This window comes from Ovis canadensis, chromosome 22 (genome assembly GCF_042477335.2).
Source record: "Ovis canadensis isolate MfBH-ARS-UI-01 breed Bighorn chromosome 22, ARS-UI_OviCan_v2, whole genome shotgun sequence".
Classification (NCBI taxonomy): Eukaryota; Metazoa; Chordata; class Mammalia; order Artiodactyla; family Bovidae; genus Ovis; species Ovis canadensis.
The window spans coordinates 26,512,298-26,536,806 of record NC_091266.1 but is presented as its reverse complement, the minus strand read 5'-3'; the positions used below and the strand labels follow the sequence as shown (position 1 = coordinate 26,536,806).

The 24,509-nt window shown below is 42.0% G+C and overlaps 1 protein-coding gene and 1 long non-coding RNA gene across 2 annotated transcripts in view; one reads left to right on the top strand and one right to left on the bottom strand.

Moving 5' to 3' along the window:
• Window positions 1-10,604: 10,604 nt before the first annotated feature.
• On the bottom strand, window positions 10,605-20,736 carry IFIT5 (interferon induced protein with tetratricopeptide repeats 5). Its single transcript, XM_069567971.1, has 2 exons — window positions 20,322-20,736; window positions 10,605-13,584 (listed from the first exon to the last, which is right to left on the bottom strand). The coding sequence occupies exons 1-2, from the start codon at window positions 20,324-20,326 to the stop codon at window positions 12,141-12,143; spliced, it is 1,449 nt and encodes a 482-aa protein (XP_069424072.1). The 5' UTR covers window positions 20,327-20,736; the 3' UTR covers window positions 10,605-12,140.
• Window positions 20,399-24,509, top strand: part of LOC138427865 (uncharacterized) — an 83,564-nt gene continuing 79,453 nt past the window's right edge. The window contains exons 1-2 of the long non-coding RNA XR_011252203.1: window positions 20,399-20,640; window positions 22,632-22,686. This is a non-coding gene — a long non-coding RNA (uncharacterized lncRNA). The remainder of the gene's footprint in view (window positions 20,641-22,631; window positions 22,687-24,509) is intronic.

Sequence of the window (24,509 nt, the reverse complement as noted above, 5' to 3'; positions counted from 1 at the left end):
TGTGGACTTCCTTCAGGTGTCTGAATTGCAGGCTAAAACTCTCCCTTTCCTAGCCCCCACGTGATCTATCTACCTGAAGCTTGCGTGCCTATGTGCTAAGGCGCTTCAGTCATGTCTGACTCTTAGCGACACTCTGGGCTGTAGCCCACCAGGCTCCTCTGTCCATGGGATCCTCCAGGCAAGAGTGCTGGGGTGGGTAGCCATGCCCTCCTCCAGGGATCTTCACTACCCAGAGACTGAATCTGAATCTCTTACATTGCCTGCATTGGCAGGCGGTTCTTTACCACTAGCACCACCAAGCTTAAGGAAGTGTCAAATAAGTGAAAAGTGCTTCTGAATTCTGGAGAAGAGAGATCGCTATTAACTTGCATTATTACTGTTAATTATTTAAGTGTCAGAGGCCTCTTTGAGGGATCCAGGCTCTAAGATTGGTCTAAAATTAAATACAAACACTTATACTTTCCTTAAAAATGTTTTTTGGCCACTTGGTGAGGCTTGCAGGTTCCACAACCAGGGATTGAACCCAGGCACTTGGTAATGAAAGCATGGAGTCCTGACTACTGGACTGCCAGGCAATTCCCTATTTTTGAGGAGTTAATGAATGTTCCACTGAAGATTTGCACTGACATTCAGTTCAGTTCAGTTCAGTCACTCAGTCGTTTCCGACTGTTTGTGACCCCATGGACATGGCCAGGGCATGCTAGGCCTCCCTGTCAATCACCAACTCTCAGAGTTTGCTCAAACTCATGGCCATCAAGTCGGTGATGCCATCCAAACATATTTTCTTCCGTCGTCCCCTTCTCCTCCTGCCTTCAATCTTTCCCAGCATCGGGGTCTTTTCCAATAAGTCAGTTCTTCGCATCAGGTGGCCAAAGTATTGAAGTTTCAGCTTCAGTTATCAGGCCTTCCAGTGAATATTCAGGACTGATTTCCTTTAGGATGGACTGGTTGGATCTCCTTGCAATCCAAGGGACTCTCATGAGTCTTCTCCAACACCACAGTTCAAAAGCATCAATTCTTTGGTGCTCAGCTTCCTTAATAGTCCAACTCTCACATCCACAACTGACTACTAGAAAAAAACTTCGCTTTGACTAGATGGACCTTTGTTGGCAAAGTAATGCATTGAAAATGCATTGACATTAAAAGGCATTAAAATTAGCATTTTAAAGTGCAGCCCTTTTTAAAGTTTTCCCATAAAACTGTTACTCCTGTGATGGCAGGTTAGGTCTTTCCCACCCTCCCTACCCCCCGGCACGTGAAATGATGGATGAGTTAGTGGTCCCGACCCTAGGAAAAGTGAAGACATGTTCTCAGTCCCTGTTTTTTCAACAGGGTCCTAAGCAGAGTCTGAGTGTGTATCAGGTGGGAAGCACCGAGGGGGAAGAATTTGGACATCTGACTCAAGTTTCTAAAGGTCAAACAGGGAGGGGTAAAGCCTTTTTTTTTTTTCTTTAATTTTTTGGCTGTACCACATGGCATGTGGTATCTTTGTTCCCCAACCAGGGGTCGAACACAACCCCCTGCCTTTGAAGCATGGTATCTTAACCACTAGACTGCCAGGGAAGTCCCAGGGCAAGCCTGTTTCAGAATCACCGACGTTGCACGCTAGAATATGGTCCGTGGTGTCCTGCATGGTGAGCTTCTGCCTCACTGCCAAACCTCCTGCTGGGCTACCCTGTTCTCACCACACTGCAGCGCCCTGTTCTGTTTCCAAGGTCGTTTTGCATATGCCGATCCCTCAGGACATTCACTTCTCACACTTTGGGCCTCAATATAAATGTCACTTCCCTACCCTGAACTGTTGCCTAAATTACTTACTGGGCTTCGCAGGTGATGGCAGTGGTAAAGAATTTGCCTGCCATTGCAGGAGACACAAGAGACGTGGGTTCAATCCCAGGGCCGGAAGAGTCCCTACAGTCGGAAATGGCAACCCACTCCAGTATTCTTGCAGGGAGAATCCCAAGGGCAAAGGAGCCTGGTGGTCTACAGTCCGTGGGGTCCCCAAAGTGTTGGACACGACTGAGCACACAGGCACACCAATTACCTATCACACTATCACCACCCGCACGACACATTCTCATAGCACCCTGCTCCTTCGCACCAGAGAACGTATTTTAATTATAATTCCATATTCATTTGTGTGTTTATTTTAAATGTCATCTTTACAAAATCACAAGCTTTCTGAGGCTAGTGATCATGCTGACTGACTTGCCAGAGTCCAGTGCCTAATCCATAGTCACTCAATAAATACTTGGTGAATGAATGAGTGAAAACAACAAATGGACAAACAAAGAAGAACAAAGGCAGCAGCTACTAAAGAGAATTATAATGCAGCAAGGGTGGGGCTAGTGAAGGTCAGGTTTGCTTGAAGTTGCGCACTTGGAATGCATAGAGTACGTTGACAGGGCAAGTGTTAGTCGCTCAGTGGTGTCCTGAGCAGCCCCGTGGACTGTAGCCCACCAGGCTTCTCTGTCTGTGGATTCTCCAGGCAAAAATACTGGAGTGGGTTGCCATTCCCTTCTCCAGGGAATCTTCCTGACCCAGGGATCAAACCCGGATCTCCCACACTGCGGCAAAATTCTTTACCGTCAGAGCCGCCAGGGAAGCCCCAAGGTAGGATATGCTGGATGTTCCCAGTTCAGTGGGCCAAAATAGGACACCTGACGAGAAGTGTCCTATAAAAGCAGGACCTCCAGAGCATTGCGTATCATGGGGCACGTTTGGGGAAGGGAATGAAAGTGGCAAAGAGAAGAGCTGGTAGAAATACACTAAATAGAACTTAGATTGAGGCCTGAAAGTAAAAATGATACGACTATGTTGAACTGAGACTAGTTTAATTAAATAACTGTGTTGTGCTCAAATTAAGCCCAGGGCAAGGCGCAGGCGTGGGGCACTGCCCATGCAGGGAAACCCTAGAAAGTTGGGAAAAAGTGGAGCACATGTGCCTCAAGTGTGAAAAGATGGGGTTTCAGTTACAGGGACCAAACGAGCTGCTTTTACTTGACACAGAAACCTTGTACCAGGATTTGGCCCGTAGCAGAAGTTCCCCGCTAGAGTCTTAACCCGCTCTGATGGCTGGCTTCTAACTCAACTGGTGTGACTGAAAATCAGATGGCATGCTGACAAACTCTTTAAAGAGCTGGTGAGAGGAGTTAATCAACCACAACTATTTATTAAGCACCTCCTTGGACTCTGGCACCATGTTATATATAGCAGGGAATTCAAAACACACGTACTACCCTGTCCAGTGGTCTCAGGTGTACCGACTAATTGGTAAATTGAAACGAACACAGGTGAGAACAACCACAAGAGGTTTTCAATGCTGACCTCGGGCTAAGGGCACGGCATACGCTGGAGGTTAGGAGAGGAAGAATTCATGAAGGGCCAAAGAAATTTGAGATGATTCTGAGGAACTCTGGTACGGAACAGCCTCTTGTGTTTTCAGGGGAAGGAGCTGGGGAGTAAAGGGAAAGGATGCGGGGAAGCTGCTTTATGCAGCTACCTGGGGCTCTAGTTGATTCCTAGAAGTGAAAGTAGCTCAGTCGTGTCCTACTCTTTGTGACCTGGAATTCTCCAGGCCAGAATACTGGAGTGGGTAGCCTTTCCTCTCTCCAGGGGATCTTCCCAACCCAGGGATCAAACCCAGGTCTCCTGCATTGCAGGGGGATTCTTTACCAACTGAACAAAGGAAGCCAATTCCTGAGGCCAATGCAAAACCATGCATAAGCTGACAGTAACAAATATCTTGATGAGGGGATCCACAGAGGTGTCTGGAACTTTGGGGACTGCTGGGGTTTGGGGTTGCATTTGCTGTCTCTAAATTTAAAACTTCCTGGTGGCTCAGATAGTAAAGAATCTGCCTGCAATGCGGGAGACCCAGGTTTGATCCCTGGGTTCAGGAAGATTCCCTGGAGAAGGGAATGGCTACCGACTCCAGTAGTCTTGCCTGGAGAATCCAATGGACAGAGGAGCCTGGCAGGCTACAGTCCATGGGGTCACAAAGAGTCTGATAGGACTGAGTGACTAACACTTTCACATTCACTTCACAAATTAAAAAGAGACTTTCAGAGCATGGGGTTATACTTTAATAATTACTTCTCAACCCTAAAAAGAAATGATTTGTATGTTTTTTCCTTCTTAAGGGGTCCAGAGGTTCAAGAAGGTTTTTTGGTGGATTTTATCTGTAAATAACTATAATACCTATTATGCAGCATTGCACTGCCATCTGCTGGAATGACTGAGATCACTTCCCTAAAGTTGGTGGCGCCTCCAATTACAGCTTAACTGGACAAGACCAGGCTTAGAAGAAACGTTAAAATTTGTTATTTCCTTCTCTTCCCTCCCTCATTTCCTACTCGCGACCCATCCCGCATTTATCCTCTTCCTCTTGCAAGTATCAATGCAAATATAGGGATAAAGATGCTGTGTTGTATTTTTCTGTATATATTCTTATTTCCTAGGTCACTTCTCTATTTAGCATATCAAAGTTAATATAAGTGATGATTTTAATTGACCTAACACAGGATTGTTGCTGTTCAGTTGCCCAGTCATGTCCGAATCTTTGCAACCTCATGGACTGCAGCATGCCATAGGCAAAATTTAATGTGAAAAAGTGTTTTGAGCCCTTTGTGGACTTTTTTGGGAATTCAGATTGCTGTCCTGGTTCCTGTTTTTGGTCCCCTACTATTGTGTTAACTGGTTTGATGTAAGTTGATAAACGATTAAATTAAAGTATAAGATAAAGTCTCAAACACATACCAGAAGTCGAATTTGAGAAATGTTGAAACCAAATGAATAGAGGCGTGTATTCTGTGTAATCTGGAAGCATAAAGCATCTTTGTTTTACTGTATACAAATTATGCTGGATTTGGTGATTGAATTTATTTTTAAATGTGTAATTCCTATGAAATTGTAAGGGGCTGCTATTTATTTATTTATAGCAACAATTGCCTTCAAAGGAGAATGTATCATATAAGCATTAAGGACTTTTTGTTGCACTAAGCAAGTTGAATTTGGTTATGCATAAGTGGGTCTGTATATGAGGATAAGAGAAAACCGAATTGTTCTTTTGAAGGAAATCAGTAGAATTGGTTCTTATTTCAGAACAGTAGAGATAGGGAAGGAGGTAAGGCCCAGAATCAGGGCAAGAGGTGGAACTATCCAGAAATGGTTGCGGGTGTTTCCGTTCCCCTTCAATCCATCTCTCTCTTTTCTTTCTTTCTTTTTTCCCATCTCTGTCTTTCCTTCTATGCTTTCTTCCTTTCTCTTCCTTTAAAAAAGTGATTATCAAACATTAAATTATTAAGTTATAGATTCTCTCCTAAACTTTGTCAATAAAATGCTTTTATATACAAATGACCTGTAAGCAGTTTTCATTGTCAGTGTTTGTTTGGGTTTTATGTTTTTTGTTTGTTTTGGTGAGATTGGGGTAAGGTTGCTAGAGCTAAAATGGTATGGAAGCGGGAAAGGATGTGAAGGGAGGTAAAGTGTCTCCTAAGCTAAATTAATAATCAGTGGAATTAGGGGCTCAGAGCTACTTTCCAAAGTCCATGGCTTGGAGGTTCAAGGCAAGGCTTGCTTTCTTTTTCAAGGAATTTATTCCAAATCTCTGCTTTTTAACATCCAACCTGTAAAACAATTGAGTCCCTTGATTTCTTGGGCCATTCTCTCCAGTGGTTTCAGAGCAGTTGTTAATCCCTGTTCCTTTCACAATTCCTTCCAGGGGGTTTGGAACTCTCTGTGAAAGTGTTGGGTGACCTATGACTGTAGAATGCCTGTCTTTCACGTCATTCTCTGTGGCATTCTCCTAAGTTTCTGTAAAGATTGGTCCTATCTCCCCACATCCTTCATTCCAAATTTTAGAACTATCTAGAAAATATTGTTTGGTAAATTATATTCTAGAACCAGACATCCATGGTTTGAATCCTTTTCCTACCTCATTAGCTATGTGGCCTTGGGCTTACTTTATATCTCTAAATTTCAGTGTCTTCATATGCAAAAGGAAATAACAAAAATGTTTATCTGTAGGGATTTTGTGAACATTATATAAGTTTAATACATGCAATGCATTTAGAACAGCACGTAGTACACACTGTATTCCATGTAGCTACGAGTGAGCTATGGCTATTCACGTGTCACTAGAGTCTAAACTGGGGCTGAACTAGCATTCTCTCCTTCCCAGGGCTTTGCTCCAGTCTGGTGGTGAGTTAGGAACATGTTTGGAGGCAACTGACCTATAGGCTCACTTCTGAACTCTGGATTACTCGTCTCTCTCTTTCTTTACCCTCAGCCCATTTTACCCTTTGATGTTGGAAGAAGCTTAGACAGGCATCGCTTTTCCTGAAGGACAGGAAAGGCCAGTGTGTTCAGTGTCTTTGGTGTTCAGTCCAAGAGACATCAATCCATGCTTGTCCTTCAGAGTTTAGCCATGAGGCACCTGTGTGTTCCCATGAGATATGGCTTTCCCAACACGTCACACGTCTCCCCTTCATTATTCTGTTGCTTGCTCTGCCTAGGCCATCATGATAGGAGATACTAAGAAGAAGATTCTAGTTATCACTTACAGAGGACCCCGAAGTTCAGAGCAAATAGAGGAATCTATACATGGCACTTCTGCTCATGTTTCTAGTAATTAGATCAGTTTTTTAATTCACTTGAAGTACAATAAAATGCTTTAGGAACACATTTATCTTAGGAAATAAGACACTGCCAGAGAGGGCTGGAGTGGTTTGGGGAGGGGGTAGGTCTATGTGGCTTGATCACAGGACAAGAGGAAACTAAGGTGGAAAAGAAACCACATCTCTGATCCTGAGAACTTTGGCTCAGAGGACACCTGCGGAGGAACGAGAAGCTGTGGTCCTGGGAGAGAAGTGGGCGAGAGGAGTGGAGAGGTAGGATCCTCCCCAAATCTGATTCTACGTTATCCTTGCTTATTCCTTATTTCCCCTAACCTTGTTATTCCACAGGGTAAAAGTTGTATGCACACTCGGGCTGTTGGTGGGACTTCCCTGGAGGTTGAGTGGTTAAGACTCTGCACTTCCGCTGCAGGGGGGCATAGGTTTGATCTCTGGTTAGGGAATTAAGATCCTGCATGCATAGCCAAAAAAAACCAACCAAGACTTGAGCACTGCTATTAAGTCTCACCTACCACACAGTTTCCCTCAGGACTTCTACTTACAAATGGAACATTTAGACAAGGCCTCTCGCTGAAGTTATAGTCGTTTCCTTACCTAAATGACACTCAGAACCATATGGGTGCTTTATAAATATACAGGACCCACCCCTGGAGGTTCTAGTTTAGTAGGTCTATAATGGGACCTGGAAATTTGGATTTTTAAAAAACTTCACCAGTGGTTCTAATTTAGGTTTATGTTTATGAACCACTGATGGGTTCACTAGTGGCTCAGACAGCAAGGAATCTAATTGCAATGCAGGACACCTGGGTTTGATCCTGGGTTGGGAAGATTCCCTGGAGTAGAAAATGGCAACCCACTCCAGTATTCTTGCCTGGAAAATTCCATGGACAGAGGAACCTGGCAGGCTGCAGTCCATGGGATCGCAAAGAGTGGGACATAACTGAGCGACTAACACTTTCACTTTCATGAAGCACTGATAAACTAGAGAGAGAGTGGACTATAAATTAGGTCAGATCCGGTTTTTGCAGAGGAACAGGAGGCTGTGGTCCTGGGAGAGAAGTGGGAGAGAGGCGTGGACAGGTAAGATCCTCCCCTTGTGTGATTCTGATTGTTAACTAACTTCCGAGGAGTTGCTTGCTCTATTCATTTGCAGTGTTGATATAGTTAAATGAGGTAACATATTAAAGTACCTTTTAATGAATGCAAAGCAGTTATTTTGATACGGGCCTCTACCACTGCAGACATATATGTTTGCACAAGCTGACCACATGGGTAATCTGTCTTTGGATGTCTGAGTCACACCATGCTCACTTTTAGCACCTCCCTTTGTCACTTTGAATTTGGACTTGTCTGGTTCGGGGCCTGTAGCCCTCATGGCAGCTGTGAATAAGCTGGCGATGGCTTCTTCTGGGGCTGCTCAGCTCTGTTGGATACAGGTCATTGTTTCGGTCATCACAGTCATCTCTGGTACTTCAGGTACATTCACAAGCTGTAATGCCTCCGGTTATTCTATTTCTGGAAGTCATCTGAATCACAGTTGGTGGCAGTTACTATAATGTGAGTATAACTGCCTCCCTTGGTTCACCTTCCACACACCACTGCCCCTACCAGGCTGCCTTCCATGACGCTGAGAACAGATCTGAAGGGATAAAGAGGAATAAGAGGACCAGACTAAAATCCCAACAGAAAAAGTTTACTGGGGCCTTCATTCTTGACTAGAGTTTGAACGACTAGCTCCTTTTTGAAATACTCTACTTGCTAAACGCATGGAGTGGGGAAGAAGGCACAATTTGAATCTACGTACTTTTGGTATTTTGGGCTGTCAGTGTTCCAATCCTGATTTTCTTGATATTTCCACCCCTACCACTTGCAGTCCATATACTTCCAGGGAAGTCAACTTTCTCTTCATTCCTGGCTTTCTGGGTCAGCCGTGTGGTCTCTTTCTCTTTGGCCGGGATGACTTATTTGAAAACGGTTATGCAAGGAGATCCAACCAGTCCATTTGAAAGATTAGCCTGGGTTTTCTTTGGAAGGAATGATGCTAAAGCTGAAACTCCAGTACTTTGGCCACCTCAGGCGAAGAGTTGACTCATTGGAAAAGACCCTGATGCTGGGAGGGGTTGGGGGCAGGAGGACAAGGGGACCACAGAGGATGAGATGGCTGGATGGCATCACCGACTCGATGGACATGAGTTTGACTGAACTCTGGGAGTTGGTGATGGACAGGGAGGCCTGGCGTGCTGCAATTCATGGGGTTGCAGACTCGGACACGACTGAGCAACTGAACTGAACCGAACTGATGTAACCCAGGATGGCCCTATCAGAGCAAACCTGGCATTCTCAGATGGTTGTGGGAGGAGATGCGTGCTTTCCCACTGCATAGACAAGAGTGCATGTGGTTCCCATATGAGGACCACAGTGATTTTTCTCAGAATGGAGCCAAATTTGATAACTCAGGACTGAGAAGGAGAGACTGCGACTTTGTCCTAATCACACTGTTTTGAGATCAAGCCTTGTTTGAAAACATGATGTACTGGTTTTTTATTAAAGGCAGCTTAACGTGGGGTTTCTATTATCTGTTCTGTTATTTGCAATGGATGGCATATTAGACACAGACATTTCCTCAACAACTTCTTGAAGAGATACGGATCATCTGAATTGAAGTGCTGAATGCCACCAAGTAACATCAAACACTTTCAAAGCCAAATGCTCAGGGTTAGGATGTGAAACGCATATCTTAAAATGGCATGTGTGGAAAGAAATTACACATAAGTAGGTAGTAAGTGTATATTATTTTGCCTAAATTAATATACATATAATCCCTAGAAACGAAAGACAAGGGATCATTCTACCAGAGTCCTAAAGCCTCATTTTGGGTATGAAGTTAAACCCAGACAAAGGATAAGGACAATTTGGAGAGAATTCAAAATAACCATGATGAGGAAGAGATTTCAATATGTCTTATGAGCGTGGGTGGAAGAAAACTGCATGTCTAACTTAAAGAAGTTTCAGGGACACATGGCAATAGTCTTCAATTACTTTAAGATATATGTAGCAGACATTTGGTTTTTGGCTATTCAGCATTGACTTCCAACAATAGCCATTATGTATTTGGTGATTTATTTGTCTCTTCAAATTTATCTGAAGTTAGTGCTCTCCCTGGACTATTAAATTGGCCACTATATTCTCATTTTTGCTTAGGTCATTTTAGCTGAGTTTTCTGATTTGCAATCAAGAGTTTTAACTGATGCAAAATGTGATCTCTAGGAAGGCTTAGATCTCTGAGGTCCCTATAGACCAAAATGTGTAGACTACAGGCTAGACGTCTTCTGTTAAATGGAAGAAACAAATTTCAAAGAATAAGGACTATCTGAAGATTAAATTATCATTTAGGAAGATAATTCAGTATTCAAAATTTGATGGTTAATTAATAAAGGTGAAGTTTGAGGTCTTTTTTTAAAAGAGTCTATGAAAGTATCTCTAAATACTTATAAATTTTCAGTAGGCAAGCACAATTATTGACAAAATTTAAAGTTAATTAATTTGATTAATAGAGTTGTATTTTCATATGATTTTATACTGATTTAACACTTAGTAAAAGTGTATATATTATATATTTCAAAATTTTTGTATCTAGTGGATTTTAAAGTCACTTAATAGACCTAAAAGTCTAATGTTTAAATATAGAGGTTTATAGTTGTATCTTTGTTTTGATATCACAACTGTAATTTTATTGACTGTGAAGTCTCTACTTGGGAACACAGCCTTAATCATAGTATTATTCTCAATGGGAAAACTGACTTACTGCAAAATAAAACATTTGCTACAAAACAGGCCAAATATTTCCACTGATAGGTTAGGACTTCAGTCCTAAATTATTGAAATACATAAAATCATTCCTTGCCTATTCTTCCTTCTTGAATAAACAAATGAAAACAGAAAAATAAACAAAAACAGCAGGGACATAAGTAAAACAAACATTACAAAATTTAATTTATGAGATACACTGAAGTATTTAGGTGTGTTTGAATATGCATAGAAAAAATATCTGGAGGGATACATATCAGATTATTAACAGTTTACCTTGGGCATGTGGAATTGGGATAGGGTGAAGGCAGTGCTCTTATTTTTAAATTCTTATACTTCTGTATTTTGTGAAATTTTACAATGAGCATTTATTACTTTCATAATAATGAAAACCATAATAGAAATTTAAAAAATAAACATAGTAAGAAAAAGTGAAAAACACACATATATACAGTAGTTTTAAGAGCTTCATTGGAGGTACAGAGAATTAAATCATATGGCACATTTTCCCACTAATACTGTGGTGGTAAATATAACTGCATACTTTTAGCAACATCTCAATTTTAAAAGTCCTCTGGGATAAGAGCCCTTAAGCAGTGACCCTTCAAGGTGAATATTAAAACTGAAAACAGGGTTTAACTGTTTCTAGAGGATCTACAGGAAAACATGTCAATCTGAAAACTTCAGACAAAAGGAAAAGCTTCACAGAAGTAACTCTGGAATACTAAAACAGCTAACCAAAGGCCAGAAATGACCCAGTTCAGACCCAAAACTAAATCACTGAAATCTTGGTAATCTAGGGAAACAGGTTAGGGGTATCTATTTTATCCATTTGTTTATTATTTCTCCCAAATTTTCAATTGGTCTGCTTTTTAATCTCAATGATTTTACCCTAAAAATACTGCAATTTTAATGGGAAGGAATTAAATTAGTTCCATCTAATTAGCTTTAGGTTTATTCTTCCAGTTAAAACAACTAGAGAAAACTGAGACTAATGATTTTCCCATCCTTGTTTTTTTCTCATCACTATTTCTAGCCACTTGATGAACATTCTGGGAGTTAATACTTTGGATTTCTCATGAGTCCCTGAAGTTCTGTATTTGGGAAGATATTTCCTCTTATGTTCTAACTTTTCCTCCTTTTATTGAAGTCATCAGGGATGACAAACTTATTATTATAAACTTTTTTCTTCCAACACAGAGGATTCTTTAGATAACTATCAGGCTTATGGTTAAATATCCTCATCAAAGTCAGAACATCTGTAACTTGGAAGTTTCCATCTTTGCAAGCTACAAGTTAAGTGCTTAACTGATATAATTTTGCACTCCTGAAAGAGTGCTCATGACTTAGGTGTCAAAAGCTTGTGTAGGATTAAACTTAAGGCATAAATAATATGCAAAATTTGATAAAACTTAATCAGAAATTATTATAAATAGCGCAGATAAAGGATAGAAAGTCATAATGACCATATGATTTTTAAAAGCTACAACAGCTGAAAATTTGCTGTTTCTCAATGGAAAATTTAAAAAAAAAAAAAGATTCATCATAATGTATATAAAGTATTTAGCATGATGCCAGGTACACAGTAACCATTCAATAAAAGTTAGGTATAAATGAACAATGGATTAAAGCAATAAACAAAAATATAAGAACCCAAAAAGGAGAGAAAAGCTTAGAACTAATTTCCTAGAGTGTGACTTAAATGGAAAGTCGAAGCTCACAGAGAGCAGTAAGAAATTCTGCATTTTCTGGATCTATCTTTTGGGCCCTCTCATAGTACTCAGCTGCTCGCCTCTTTTCTCCCTCTAGCTTGTAAACAAACCCTAGGGCACTTAAACTCTGCACATCTGAGGCACTGTGCCCAAGTCTCTTAGTAGCCAATTTCTTCAGAGCACTTGTCAGTTTAGGACGCAGAGACGACCTGTCTTTGACCTTTAAGGCTTCTAAATAATGGTGGATGGCAGTATTTTCTGATTTACGGTGAAACTCCTGAAAGCGGCCATAGTGGTAGTGGATCTGATGTTTGTGATCATCAGTTATGTTCTCCAGACGAAGAGCTTTCTGGAAAATGTCTTCAGCATTGCTATACTGGCCGCCCTCAGCATACATGTTGGCCAGGTCCGTGTAGGCAAATGCAAACATCGAGTCTCGCTCCACAGCTGCTTTGAAATGAGAAATCGCCGAGGTAATCAGCTCCTCAACTTTCAGTTTATCCTTTCCTTTGGGTCTGTTGCGAGTGGCCTTCTTGATTTGGATCATTTGTGCCCTATAGCAAAGTCCCATTTGGTGATGCAAGAAAGAAGAGGTTGGTGTCACCTCCAAGGCCTTTTTCAAAAGTTCTAGAGCTTTGTCCCAGGAATTTTTTCTCCTATAGAATTTGGCTGCATAACGAAGGACATAAGGTTGGGCTGATATCTGGTCCAGGATTTCTTCAATATACTTTTCCCCCTCAGCTTCTGCATGTACATCTTGAAGTTTCAGTGCAAGAAAAACCTTAATGTAGGAATTATCTGGGTTCAGGGTGACAGCTTTCCTCAGGGGGCCCAGAGAAAAGCTTTTTATAGACCCTTCTCTGTCAGAATCATCCAGCCGATACACTGTGATGGCATAGCCGATGTTAAATTCTGGATTGTCTGGTTCTGCTTCCAGAGCCTTCTCAAAAGCGGCTTTAGCCTTTTGGTAATATTTTCCTCCAAATTTCAAGAGTGCCCATCCTTTCTCACAGTCAATCTCTGGACGCTCCAACTTGTAGTTAGAAGGACTAGACAATTTCTTGCAGACGTCCCCTATCTTGTCTACATACTTCTGAGCTTCTTTAAGCTGATCCATGTAGTAATAAACCCAGGCATAGTTTCCCCAAGTGACCAGACTTCGTACTTCTTCTTTGTCTGAGTGCTCTCGCTGTATAATTTCTTCTGCTTGCTTCAAGCACTTTAGCGCATCTTCATTTTGGCCCTTCAGGTGTTTCACATACGCCAAGAGGTTATAAAGAGTGAGTCTGGATTTTGTGGTAAGAAATTCAAGCTGTTGCCCGATAGTATCTTCCACATCAAACAGATCAATGTCTTCCTTAAGTAAATTCCATGTGAAGTGACATTCTAACTCCAAAAGAATGGTCTTCAAGCAGTCCTTAGGAATTTCACTGTTAAAGATAAAAACACTTTTTAATTTCTGAAGAAATAAAGAAAATAATAAATTTTTAAATCTTAAATATAGTTCTTTGCTTAACAACCTATTTTATCTACTTGATTTCACAGTTAAAGCACTAGGCTTCTGTAAGTTTATACTAGTTTCCTCTGTGTATAGGTATGTTCTAGAAATATTCCATTAAATTCACACTGTTTATTGCAAAACCAACTCTGGAGAGAACAGCATTTTCTATTTTACAAGGTATCTATTTCCTTTAGGCAGTCACTAACCCACAAGGAACACCTGTTTTTAGAGAGGGGAATTTAAATTCTTTTATTTACTAGCTTTGAAAATTAAGAATAATAGATATATACACAACAAATAACATAAAAATTTCATTTCTGTATTATGAATAGTGAAGGAAAAGAGAAAGTGAAAAATAAGAAAAAGACTGAAGGAGAGAGAGAAGCCACATGAATACATAATTTTTGCAGAGAAAACTCCACACAGAAAAAAAGCAGAGTCAGATAGGAACAGGTACACCAAGAGATGGGAAGAAGTATACGTTTGAGAAATAACAAAGGTTTAGAGAAAACGCGGCAAAGGCAAAAGGAGGCTTAGCAGGTTTTAGTGTTAAGCGCCACATCCTTTTGACCTTTAGGGTTGTGGGCAACAACAAAGACTGTCACCTATTACTGCCCTTACAGTTCATGTCACAAATAGTTGTTAAACTCCCTTTGTGAAGCATAGTGTAATTTCTTCAGGGCCTAGTTTCATCTCTGAAACCAGGAAGATGAAGAGGAAGGAGGGGTTAGGAAATATCTACTCATTACCGGTAGGCTTCTATGTGCAAGATCTTCTGAATAACCCTGGAGGTGTAACTGTGAATAAGACACAGGCCTACTTATACAGAGCTTATAAGTACACAGCCAATTATAAATCAGCATTCCAATACAGTGGCATGGAAGTGACTCGGGAAAGGCACATAGTCCAGTGTTGTAGACATCTGTGGCTTTCATTTGGCGGAGCACCATCTCCCCCTCATCTCAATCCATGTGATTTGAGACACGCTGCCTACACTTCCTCCAGCGTGTGAAGGCAGCAATATTCCAGCCATTCCCTGGCCTCAGTGATTTATTCAGATTTATTCAATTAAAACATAATTTTGCTGAAATGGGGCTTTGCTGGAACTCTCTCTCTTCCAAAAATTTTAAGCTGGTAGCATATAAGCTGGAGTTGCTGGTGGCCATCTTTCCAAATCCTTGGGGACAGCCTGCCTGAGAGAGACTCAAACACAGACAAAAGCAGAGCTTAGGAATAAAGACAGATTGCTTGTGATGCTTACTAAATTCCTGAAACCAGGTATTGCCCGGATCACCCTGTCAATCCCTGTACTACTACCTTTTTAAGGAAATAATCTCTCTTTTCTTAAGCGAGTATGAACTGGATTTCTCCTGTCTGAAGCTGACAAATTCCTGATTGATATACCTAATTTTGTTTGTTTTGCTTATGGTAGTGGTGAGGCAGTCAGTAAAGACTTTCTAAATCTAGTATTGGGCATAATTAAGGGTCACAAGAAATTTACAGAACAAAGCTGCTTAAGGCTTCTCTCCAAGAAGGAAATGTTCTAATTATTGGATGAACAGTATGTGTGTATTTATTTCCCTTTCTGCTGCACACAGGACTCTTTCTCTTATATGTACGTATGCATATTTGTATAAATGTTTATGAGAACTATAGTAATATTTCTATCAAGAAACATTTACTGATCACCTCATGTCATACATGCCAGGCAATATGCTAGCTGTAGTCGATACAGTAATGAGCAAGATAGAAAAAGGCCTTTTCTTCATGGTAATTCCATTACAGGAGAGGAAGGAACAATAGGGGTTGACAGAAAATAAACATGTAAACAAATCAATGGACAACGTAATTCCAGATTTTAATAAGCGTTAAGAAAAAAATCAGAGTAATGGGATTATGTGGTGGTTTACTTTAATACACTTTTTATTCTCTCACTCTGTGAACTTTTCCTAGGAGTTCTGTGCTTAGTTGCTCAGAGGTGTCCACCTCTTTGTGACCCTATGGACTTGTAGCCCGCCAGACTCCTTTATCATGGGGGTTCTCCAGCTAAGAATACTGGAGTGGGTTGCCATGCCCTCCTCCAAGCGATCTTCTCAACCCAGGGATCGAACTCAGGCCTCCTGCACTGCAGGCGGATTCCTTACCATCTGGGTCACCAGGGAAGCCCTGGGAAAGTAGAGGACTTACTTATTCTCACAATTCTGGCCTTGGCTTAAATCTCAGCTCTTCAAAGAAGCTGACCCCTGACCACCATAGGCTAAACTGCACCTCCACCTTGCCTGCCATCCTAAAGTCGAGTCTGTCACATTTTCCTGTTCTCCATGGCACTTTTATCAATATTTTCTGGGAGCTGGGGAGGAAGGGGAGCGGGCTTTAAATCAAAGTGAGATTGAGGCTTTCAAATGGATTGGGCTGAGTTTCAGGAACTGGAAAGAAGCTGTCCTAATAGCCAAAAGTGGCCAAAGGGTTAGAGAATTGGATTAATTAACAGAATTAGTAGTAGTGATCAGAAAAATAAAACCACTTCATATTTATAACCTAATAGTATACTTAATGAAATGTTTCCCGATTTTTATAAATACTAAGTTTAAACATTAATAGCTTACTTAATAATATATTTAGATATTTAGTAGACATGTTCACTTATATTATTAACTTTATAATTTTTTCTTATTTATCCTCTTTCTTTTATCATCTATGTATACATATAAACACATATATACAGGTCCTACATTTTAGCGATTGCAGGTTCTAGACCAGAGCTTTCCAACAGAACTTCCTGCCAAGATGGAAATGTTCTTATCTGTGCTATACAGTATGGTAGCCACTAGCCACATATGACCACTGATCACTTGAAATGGTGGCTAGTACAACTATGAACTAAATTTTATATTTTATCTACTTTTAGTTAATTTAAATATTATATGACTAGTGGTTACTGTGTGTGACAGGACGGTTGAAGACACTGGGCCTATGGAGCTTAACGTATAAGAAAACCTTAAGCTCAATAGGTTAGACTTCTCCTTTAACTTGAAATTTTCCCCGTTTTATTTAAGGTGAAGAGATAAATTAAATGGCAAACAGGGATATACCTGAGAAGAAAACTTTATGCATATGACCTAGGTTCACTACAGATTCAACTCAATAGTACAAATGTTACACATGTAACACATACTTTCAGAATCAGATGAGAGCTCAAAAAAAAAAAAAAAAACGAATAAACCCAAAACATTCCCCCAAACCATTCACTTGCCACACTACCCAAGCCAGGCAGAGTGCCAAGCAATTTACACAAATTATATTTACTTTTATAACATCTTATTATTTTTACAATTTTATAAATGAGGACTGGGAAAGAGAGTTTAAATTACATATCCAAGGCTATATACTATAAAGTGGCCAAGCACAGATTCAAAGTTACTTCTGACTAATTCAAACAAAAGCTTATGCCTTTTAACCATAATGCTATACGACATCTTTCATATAAAAATTGGAGTTATCGTTAAAGAATGATTTGCTTTAAAATACAGGCTATGTCTAATGTATGTAAAGTTCACTTTGCCTGGGAAGGACTTAAAAGAAAAACACAGAGATTTTAGAGCAGCTTAAAGAGAGGGTAGAGGTTGTGTAACTGCTCATTGAGAAAGACATGCCAGATAGTTAAAAGTCTGGGGATAAGAAAACAATGGTTTCAAACATAAGCCCTCAATCTGAAGTCACAGCATTCTACATTGTTGGAGTTATTTTGAGATGGAGCTCACTAGGACACGCTGTGGAGTGACAGAGAGGATTGATTATTTCAAACAATAAAGGATCTGAGTAGAAATGTGTGAAAACTGATCTGAAGAAAGATTAAAAATCTTAGTTATCAAAGATATAATTATCATCATTATTAATGTAAGGAAATTAAAACCTTTTTTTCCCATAAATCAGTTAAAAGATATAGTACATGCTGATGATTTCCCAAGGTATGTCCTCTCTCTCTGCTTCCTCCTGAATTCCAGACTTCTAGTTTTTAGTTTAAATCTTCAATTAGAAGTTCAGTTGGGATCTCAAGTAAATATATTCATTACAGAAATCTGGGTTCCTTGAATCTGTTCATACCTTAGTTTTCCCCACCTTTTTTTGGTACCTCTTAGTCCCACAGGCCAAATAACCTAGAAGTAATCTCTTGATTCCTCTTCTCTCAACCCCTCATCTAATCCAATGGGAAACTGTTAATTCTACCACCCAGATATATCAAATCCATCCACTTTCTTTCCCCCCATTTCCACTGCAATTTTGCTAGTCTAAAAGACTATTTCCTTTAAAAATCTGGTCTCCCAGTTTTTACTCTTAGTCCCCATATAATATTAGTAAACTTCTGAAAATGCAAACCAGCTTATGTCAGTCTTTTGATTTAAAATCTTCCACTAGCTTCGAAACACCCTTAATCTAGCCTCTGCCATGTCTTAAAAGCCTCTAAAGATGCTGGACCTGTGTACCCACCAACATTCTCTCCTTTCCTCCTCTTTATCGTCTTTTAGACATACTGACCTTCTGCCTAACTTGAACATATCAAGTTCAAAGACTTTTACGCTTGTTTTTACTCTACTTGAAAAGCTCTGTTCCCAAATCCTTGTATGACTAGCTCCTTCCTTTAACTTGGCTCAAAAATTCCCTATCCAAGAGGCCATCTGTGGTAAAGGTATCTAAAATCATCCCCCCTATTCTTTGTCACTCTCTTAGCCCACTACACTATTTTATTTTCCTTATAGCTCTTACCACCTTCTGAACTATGTTATTTATTCACTCATTTTTGGTTATTTACCCACCTATTTTTGGTTGTCTATTTCCCCCATTTAAATGAGAATAGGGACTTTGTTCTGGTTTGATTTTTTTCACCCGTGTGTCCCCAGAATCTATGATTTCAGTATATAAGAGGAGCTCAATAATAAATACGTGCAGAGTGAATGAATGAATGCAGTTATATACTGGTACCTCCTGGCATTTTCAACCCAGAGGCATGAGCCTAGCATTAAAAAAAAAAAGCCCCTGAATTTCTGATGAGGGAATTCCTGCTAGTTTTTTCCATCCTGCTACTGGTTCCAAACTTTCTGCCATTTCAGTCTTCCCTATCCTATTTGTTTTTCCATCTTGGCATGCTGTCTGGCTCTCTGTTTACATTTTGAAAGTAGGTTTTGGACTAAGGTCCTAAGGTCCTGACTGGGAAACATGGTATGACTGTCCCTTGGTGGTTCCTTTCTCTGGTGTAAATGCACCAAAATCATAGGCAAGACATGCCACACCCTTAATAGCCTGCTCAGATCCACAATATGGGCTTACCAGCCTCTGCCCATCCAGAGTGAAATGAACATCTGCCTCTGCCCAAGGCGGATGAGGAGGGAGGGCTGCCCAGGGCTTGTCATGTGGCTGAGATCTCCAGGGGACATTCAGTCAGCCATGGAAGTGCCTTGCCTACACTCTGGAATTTATGCACAACCGGGCACTATGACAAATTTTACTTTTTCAACTCTACTTACTTTTTTAACTTTGTCTCTGGGAAGCTGGGGAGAGAGGCTATTGTGTCTGAAGAAGCAACATTTATCTTTAGGCAATTTTGTGTGTGTGTGGTGGGGAGTTGTTTTATGGTGTTTGTTTTTTTGCCAGGGAGGAGCAGTATTTCCTTTTCCTTGGTAGACAGTTAGTGCCCAGTGGGGTTCACCCCTCTTCTACCCATCCACCAGACACTGGCAGGGCACCAATGGCCTTTTCCTCCCTATACCTCCCACATCCCTCCTTTCTTACAAAGGGTAGAAGTAAGGCATTTATTAAACATTTTTCAACGTAACAAAAGTCAACATCTGCAAATATATGAGCTGGGCATTCAGCAACAACCGTTTCCACAGTCCTAAGAGATGGATGCCATCACTTTTTACAGACAAGAAACACCGAGTTGAAGAAACTTTGCTTTGGGTTACCCAACTAGTAGGTGGTCCGAGTCAGGATTTAGAACAAAAGGCTGTAAGGCCTGCAGAGCCCACCATCTGAACCTCCTCAGGCCTCAGCTTCCTAAATGCAGACCGTTCACCATCCCCGTGCAGGGTAGGGGACCAGATGAAAAGGGGTCAGCCAAGGACCCCCACCACAGGCCAGTCTCGGAAACGGAGAAAGCAAGCCCCACAAAACGGGGGATGGGGTGGAGCCGGAACAATGTGTCCACGGTACAAAGGAGGGGGGAGAAGTCAGACCCAAGAATCAAAAAGGCAAAATGGCAGAAGCGGACGCGTGTGACGCGGGGGCTGCGGCCTGCGGGGACCTGCACCGCAGAAGCTCCCGCACCGGCCCGGGGGCGGCGGCGACCGGAGCCGCAGGGAAGTGACAAGTCCCCGGGGCGCATCGCCCCTGGCCCCCCGCCCCCCGACTCGGCCCGAGAGTCCGATCGCGGGTGCCTGGGACGTGCCGGAAGGGTCCACTCGGCCACCCTCCCCGGCAGGCCCACCTTCAGCCGCCCCGGACCCGGACCGGGCTCCCAGGCGGGGAGCGCCCCCAAAGCCGACGCCCGGCGGCCGCGCTCTGGGGCTCGGCTCAAGGGCCGCAGCGCTGCCCTGCAAACGGAACACGAGAGAAAGGCGTGTAAATCAAAGGCCACAGGGAGTTGGGGAGGGGGCGGGGAGAGGCCCTTACCTCATGGCGGCAGGGCTCTGCTGCGGTTCCGGGAGGTGCAGGTCCCTTCGGGCTTTCTCCTCGCCCTCCGCTCCTTTGCGGCTGAGCGGCGGCGCGCGGGCGTGGGCGTGGGCGCGCGGGCGCGCGGGCGAGGTGACCGCAGCGCGAGGCCCGCGCACGGGGGCGGCCGTCTTTGTTAAAGGGCGGACGGGAGCGGGAAAGGGAAACTAGAAAGTGAATCTGATCCCCGACTAGGCGGAGTCCAGCTCCGGGAAACAGAAACTTCTGGAAGAGCTGAGTGGGGGCGCCCCCCGGCCGGGCTGAGGAACCGCTGTGAGAGGTTTGCGCAGCGCGGGGACATCTGGGTGGAATTTGCAGCTGGGCCTTAAGACCTTGGTCTTGGCTGCTCAGCTGCCTTTTTGAGTCCACGTGCCTTAGCTTTTTGCGGGGTGGTTGTTATTTGTTGGATTTTTTTTTTTCCCCTTAGCTAAGATGACTAGAGATATTTCAGCGTTATTTTTGTTGGGTGGCACCCGATGCGCTTTATAGCTTTGTGCATCCTAGGCTAAAACTCAACTCTTGACTCAACAAACACAAGTGCAATGCCGTGCACTTGTGCCGTGATTTTCACTGGGTAAACCTAGAGAAATTTGGGGGCCAAAACGTGTATATATTCAAAATTTTGGTAGCTATTCCAGGTTCGCTTTGCAAAGAGGTTTTCACACCCCACCCACAATTCTATGAAAATTCCCTTCCCTTCCATGCCCTTGACAACTGAGCTTCCTATAATAAGGTCCTATAATACTATTATAATAATCTATAGTAAGGTCCCATCTTTATGATGGGGTTGGCTTCCCCTGGTAGCTTAGATGGTAAAGAATCTGGCTTCAATACAGGAGACCTGGGTTCGATTCCTGGGTAGGGAGGATCCCCAGGCGAAGGGAATGGCAACTCACTGCAGTATTCTTGCCTGGAGAATCCCCATGGACAGAGGAGCCTGGCGGCTATGGCTATAGTCCATGGGGTCACAAAGAGTCAGCCAGGACTGAGCGACTAACACACACACACCCACAGAGATGGGGTGGTTTGGAACCTAAGCAGAAAATATCAAATGCCCATACACTTTGCCCCCTTCAAATTCAGTCACTCCTTCTTTCAACACGTTTTTTTTTTTTTTTTTTGGCTGCACTGGGTCTTAGTTGCAGCATTTAGGATCTTCAGCTGCAGGATGCAAACTCTCAGTTTCAGCATGTGGGATTGAGTTCCCTTACCAAGGATTGAACCCAGGTCCTCTGCGTTAGGAGTGCAGAGTCTTAGCCACTGGACTAGCAGGGAAGGCCCCTCAGTAGGTTTTATTAAACGACTGCTAAGAGCTAGACATTGTTCAAGGCCCTGTCAGTATAGCCTGGAATAAATCAAACAAGGGACAAGCCCTCCCCCCTCCTCCCCCCTCACACTGTCTGATGCATTTTATTCCCGATTATGCACAGGGTGGAGATAATTCTCAAACTTTGAGAAAAGTGTTCATCCTCACAGAGTTTAAAAGGCACAAGTTTATCACTTTTATGCCTTGGCAAAATGCCGTGCTAGGCACTTTGTTTTTCAAATGAATGGACAACAATGTACAGTTTTTGCTAGGTGTCTATTAGTTTAAATAATGCTGACTTTGGCTTTGCAAGAAAAGGGGCCTTATACCTAAAGCCAGTTCTTGCTCCTTCAGAATTAAGTTAAGCGTGGCTAACTAACAGTGTAGGTCCAGAACTGCAGTTCGCTGTGCATTTGTGATTTTGTTACACTTGTTTGTTTGGAGTTAATTTCTAGTGTGAGAGGTGAAGGTAAATAACAGAATATTTTATGTCAGATTGTGCTATGGAGAAAAAGCAGAGAGAGGGTTGGTGTTTTGCTGTTATAAATATATTGGGGAGGAAGGGTTTGAGGTGGGGGAAGAAGTGAGCACTGTGGATATGGGGTCAGGGAAGAGCCTTCCAGACTGGGGGAACAGTAACTGCAAAGGCCTAGGGATGGAAGCATACTTGGCATGCACAGATGGCATCGTTGGAGTGGAGAGGGCAGGGAAGAAGTCCTAAGAAATGAGGTTGGGGAGGTAATGTGGATGTGGTGGGTCTGTAGGCTATGGTAACCTTTAAGTGGGAAACCACATTTTAGAAAAAGTACTGAATGGCTTATTTGGAGGTACAAAGATATGCCCAGAATTTCCTCCTTCGTGAAGATTTACAATATTTAATAGAGCTCTGTTTGAAAAAATTTCCAGTGTGTTGATGGTGTTTTTTTCTTCCTTGTTCCTATTTCTTTCCTTTCTTTTCGCTGTAGCTGGGCCGAGAGATAGTCTTTGGTTACCAAGGTTTGAATGAACAGCAACTAAACAGTAAGTGATAAAAATCAAAAGAGGAAAAAAATCCTGATTATCAGCTTATATTGTTTAGGATTTCAGATTCAGAAAGACTAAAACGATCTGTAAAAAGTTTAAAGGAATATGCATGATCAGGATTGAGAAGAAGAAAAGACCCAGCTGTTGAGTAGGTGTTGAACATGCTGAATTTATTAGGTGGAATTTGAATATCAGTATTTTTTTCATAACTTGTCAGATTGGGTAAATTCATGGGAAAATTAGCAGTGTATTGTCTTCTGAATTCTTATCAACCTGTAAAACACAGCAACTGGAGAAAAAGAGAACTAGAACATGAAAAATGGCAACTAATAGAAAGTCTGCTTGGGAAACTGAAAACTTAGAAACTCTTCCAAGGTACAGATCTAAGCCGGAGTTTCTCAACCTTGATGCTATTGACATTTGGGTTGTGGGAAGCTGTGCAGTGCATTTTAGGATGTTTAAGCAGCAATCTTGCACCTATCCACTAGATGTCAGTAGCACGCTGCAGTTATGAAAAACGAAATTAACTCCAGAGATTGCCAAACCCAACTTTTTTTTTTTTTGCCTTCGGGGCAAAATCTTCCTCCTTTCTCTTCCCCACAATTGAGAATCATGTAACACCCTCATGTATATACCTAATTTATTTGAATTAGTCTTCACAGCCCAGGCTGCAAGAGATAAAAGATGGACTTTAGGTAGGAGAGGAAAAGTTGAAATTAGATCACAGAAAGTCAAGGGTGGTACTGGAGTTCAGGAAGTGGCCTGGGTGAAAGAGTTGATATCCAGGGCAATAACAGAGAAGGCTTACTCCCTTAAGCACTGGCTCCAAAGTAGACGTGTCTGGGTCTGACTGGGGGCAAGATCCAGAGCTATGGACACCGACTGAGGGTGGGAAGTTCAGGCTGGGGCGTGCTGCAGGGTGGAGGCTCTTAGCCCCTATGCAGTCCCCGTTCTGGCAGCCTCAGGAGAATGGAGACATTGGTTTCAGGATGGTCCCCAAGTGGGTGGATCCTGTGGTGGTGTGTAGACAGTGGTTATCAAGGACCTAGACGGGGGCACTTATAGTAGTAGTGAATGGCCTGAGCTAAGGTGTGGCCTGATTTAGGGTACATGAGAGACATTCCCTGGGCACTCAGGGAATTCTAAATAAGGACAGTGAATGACTGAGGTTCTGTCAGTCATTTACATGGGAGTAACAAGCTCCTAAAATTCAGCTGTCAATTTAAAGACTTCTTGGTAATGCCTGGAGATACTCATTTGTAAATTCGGCGATAGTATTTTCAATACCAGAGAGCATCTCTTTTCCTGGATTCACTGCTTGCTTTTCTCTGCAGACGTCCAGGCTGTCCCACATTTTAGTTTTACTGAACTCCCCAAAGGGCAGAGATGTCTTCCAGAGTTGGGAAAGATGGGAGAGCGAGATGATTGTTAGGTTGTTAAACACAATAAGTACATGTGATCTTTGAAGCTTGTCAAACACATATCACACAAACACATTGCATAATCCAGAGATTTATTTTGCCTTAAAGAGCTCTGCTTTCTGGGTACAGATGATGTATAACAATATTGGGGAAGAGTTACCTAATCAAAAATTGACACTTATCCAATAACTATTTGATTTTCATATTTCTGACCTGGGGGAGTTGGCAGTGGGTAGACTTATTTTAGTACCTTTAGAGCCTCCTTCCTCAAACACAAGCACTTTGAGTCGTGTTTCTGTTAATAAACCTCTTGTTTTAGTGATAGATTGTGAAGATGGCTTCTGTGTAATGCTCATGCCTGCTCCTGATACAGACCTTACTCACCAGTTCTTATAGAAT